At 59.1% G+C, this 2343-nt stretch overlaps 1 protein-coding gene across 1 annotated transcript; it reads right to left on the reverse strand.

Annotated features, from left to right (window-relative positions):
* Positions 1-268: 268 nt before the first annotated feature.
* Positions 269-1803, reverse strand: PPDPF (pancreatic progenitor cell differentiation and proliferation factor). Its single transcript, XM_009695756.1, has 4 exons — positions 1749-1803; positions 845-922; positions 599-695; positions 269-380 (listed from the first exon to the last, which is right to left on the reverse strand). The coding sequence occupies exons 1-4, from the start codon at positions 1801-1803 to the stop codon at positions 269-271; spliced, it is 342 nt and encodes a 113-aa protein (XP_009694058.1).
* Positions 1804-2343: the final 540 nt, after the last annotated feature.

Raw genomic sequence — 2343 nt, forward strand, 5'->3', positions numbered from 1 at the left:
ACAAAGAGCAACCCACAGTGTTTTAAAAGGCTGCTCCAGTTTATTAGTTATCATTGTAAGAGTACAAGGTAAAGAAAACGCATTACTGAATCTGTGCGGAAAGGGCGCAGTTACATTAAAAAAGGCTAAAAAGGCTGGTGCGGGAATCGTCGGGGTTGTGCTGCACTTCTTTACTACAAAGCAGCACCTTTGCCTTGGAGCAGCCTGCCTACTCTAGGGGGGGGAAGGGGCTGTGCACCGCCGGCGTGGGGAGCGGCCACCGACCCACTCATGGTGAGGGCCCGGAGCTGGGCTCGCTGGCGTGACGCCTCCGTCCCGCTCCCTGGGCTGGCACCAGGCCACATGCCATCGGTCCCGTTGTCACTTGCAGTGCTCCCAAACTACGAGACAGAGCAGAGAGAGGGGGTCAGGCCAACACCGAGGCACCGCATTGTCGCTCTGCATTTATTTTTGTGGCAAAGGAGTGGGTGCCCTTGGCATGAAGACATCACCCGTTGGGTCAGGATGCACCTTGGGGGAGGCAGCAGGGATGCCCCCAACTGCCCTGGGTCCCACACTGGTGTTCCCCTGCAACATCTCATCCGAGGAAAGCACTCACCTCTCTGGGGACTCTGACACGGTCGTCATGGCCGGGTGAGTCGTCTTGCCGAAGAAGAAGCTGGCCCACCAGTGGCCCGGGTCAGACTTGGGCAGACCTGGGGGACATCGTGTGCCGGCAAAAATCCAGGTTAGTGCAACCTGGGCAGCCCTGCTACCACCCATGTCTCATCCCATAGGAGAGGTTGGGTCACCTCCACCCAGGGGCTGGGAGCTGAGTCCCTGAGCCGGGATGGGTGGCACTTACCCGGGGGGTGGGGGATGACCTCCCCAGAGTACTCGGAGCTGCCGCAGGAGCTGTTGCTGGATGTGGAGCTCAGGCGCCCTGTGGAGAATTCAGAGCCATCAGAGCCACCACCGACCCTCGGTCATGCCACGGAAAGCAAAGCATGACCTTGGTGTGGCCGTCCCTGGGGTGACACGGCTGTCTCATCACTATCTCACTCCAGTACTTGCCCAGCTTTAGTGCCAGGTCCATAAAAACCACTAGGAAGGGAACGCTGGCGAGATTACAAGCTGGCCAAGAGCAGGTAGCAGAAAAGCACCTGAACACCTCTGTAGGAAAACACTTGCAACCCCAAGGACGTTATTTAACGGCTTTGCATCTGTATGCAACACTTGGGAGGCCTTTGTGGATGACTTGAGGCCAAGAGGATGCCGATTCCTGCATATAATCCATGCAGTTTTGTCCAAAGCCCGCTACTAGTTTCAGCTCCTGGGGAATACTTTAATTCCCTCTGGTTTAGGCAATCCATTAAATCAGAAAGTCTCTCCCCTAGAGAAGTACCAGTAGCTACTACCGCCCAGACTGGTTTTGCAGCTCATTTCCACAGCAACAGTGCAAGATGCACTTGAAGCCGTCACCTCCCCTCACCTACAACCTTGATACCAAGTGAAGGACTTTGCAAGACCCATCTCCAGCTGGTACAACTGGGCAGGGGCTGCGGTGGCCCAAAGGAGGGTCCGAGCAGCGGGAGGGATGGCTGCCGGTTGCCCCCCTTTCCCAGCAAGGAGCCTGCCAGCTTTCACGGGGCTTCAGCTGACAGCAGAGACCTGAGCTCAGCTTCATCTCTGCTGGAGCCACGTCCCCCCGAGGCTGGCAGAGCACCCTGCCCGCTTGCTCGCCCTCCGGCCCGAGCCCACCCCCTTACTTCTGTAGTAGTTGTGCGTCGCCATGAGCGAGCCGCTCGATGGGATGGATGCCATGGTTCTTGGTCTTGGGTCTCGTGCAGATCTAAAACCTGCGAGCAAAGGGGCAGCCGTCACCGCGGAGGGGCCGCGGCGCAGCCCCCACTCACCCGGGGCCTGACCCCTGCCCACACACCAGAAAGCTGCAAGAGTTTAAAACGTTAGCAGTGGGGATTTCCCCCGAGATTTGACGCGCGTACCTTCGCAGCGGCACTGTCCCGGGTACGGAGGTCAGCGCTCGCAGGGCTACTACGCACGGTTTAAAACAACGATTCCCCACCGAACGATGGCCTGCGTGGAGCCCAGGCCTGGCAAGGCCGCACAGCACCTTCCCCGAACCCCACGGGCGCTCTGCTTCCTCGCCGTAATCCGGCTCCCCTCGCCGTACCAACACTTGGGAGTTATGAAATCTCAAAAGCAGACGTTGCGTAGGGAGCACGGGAGTGCTCCGCTCCGGGCACACATCCTGAGGATTCTCCTGCCAGGGGTTCCAGCCCCAGCCTGTCCCCAGCAGCACCTCCATCACCCCCGCCGAGGCGGGGGCAGACCTCGACCACC

This window comes from Cariama cristata, unplaced genomic scaffold (assembly GCF_000690535.1).
Source record: "Cariama cristata isolate BGI_N322 unplaced genomic scaffold, ASM69053v1 scaffold28802, whole genome shotgun sequence".
NCBI lineage: Eukaryota > Metazoa > Chordata > Aves > Cariamiformes > Cariamidae > Cariama > Cariama cristata.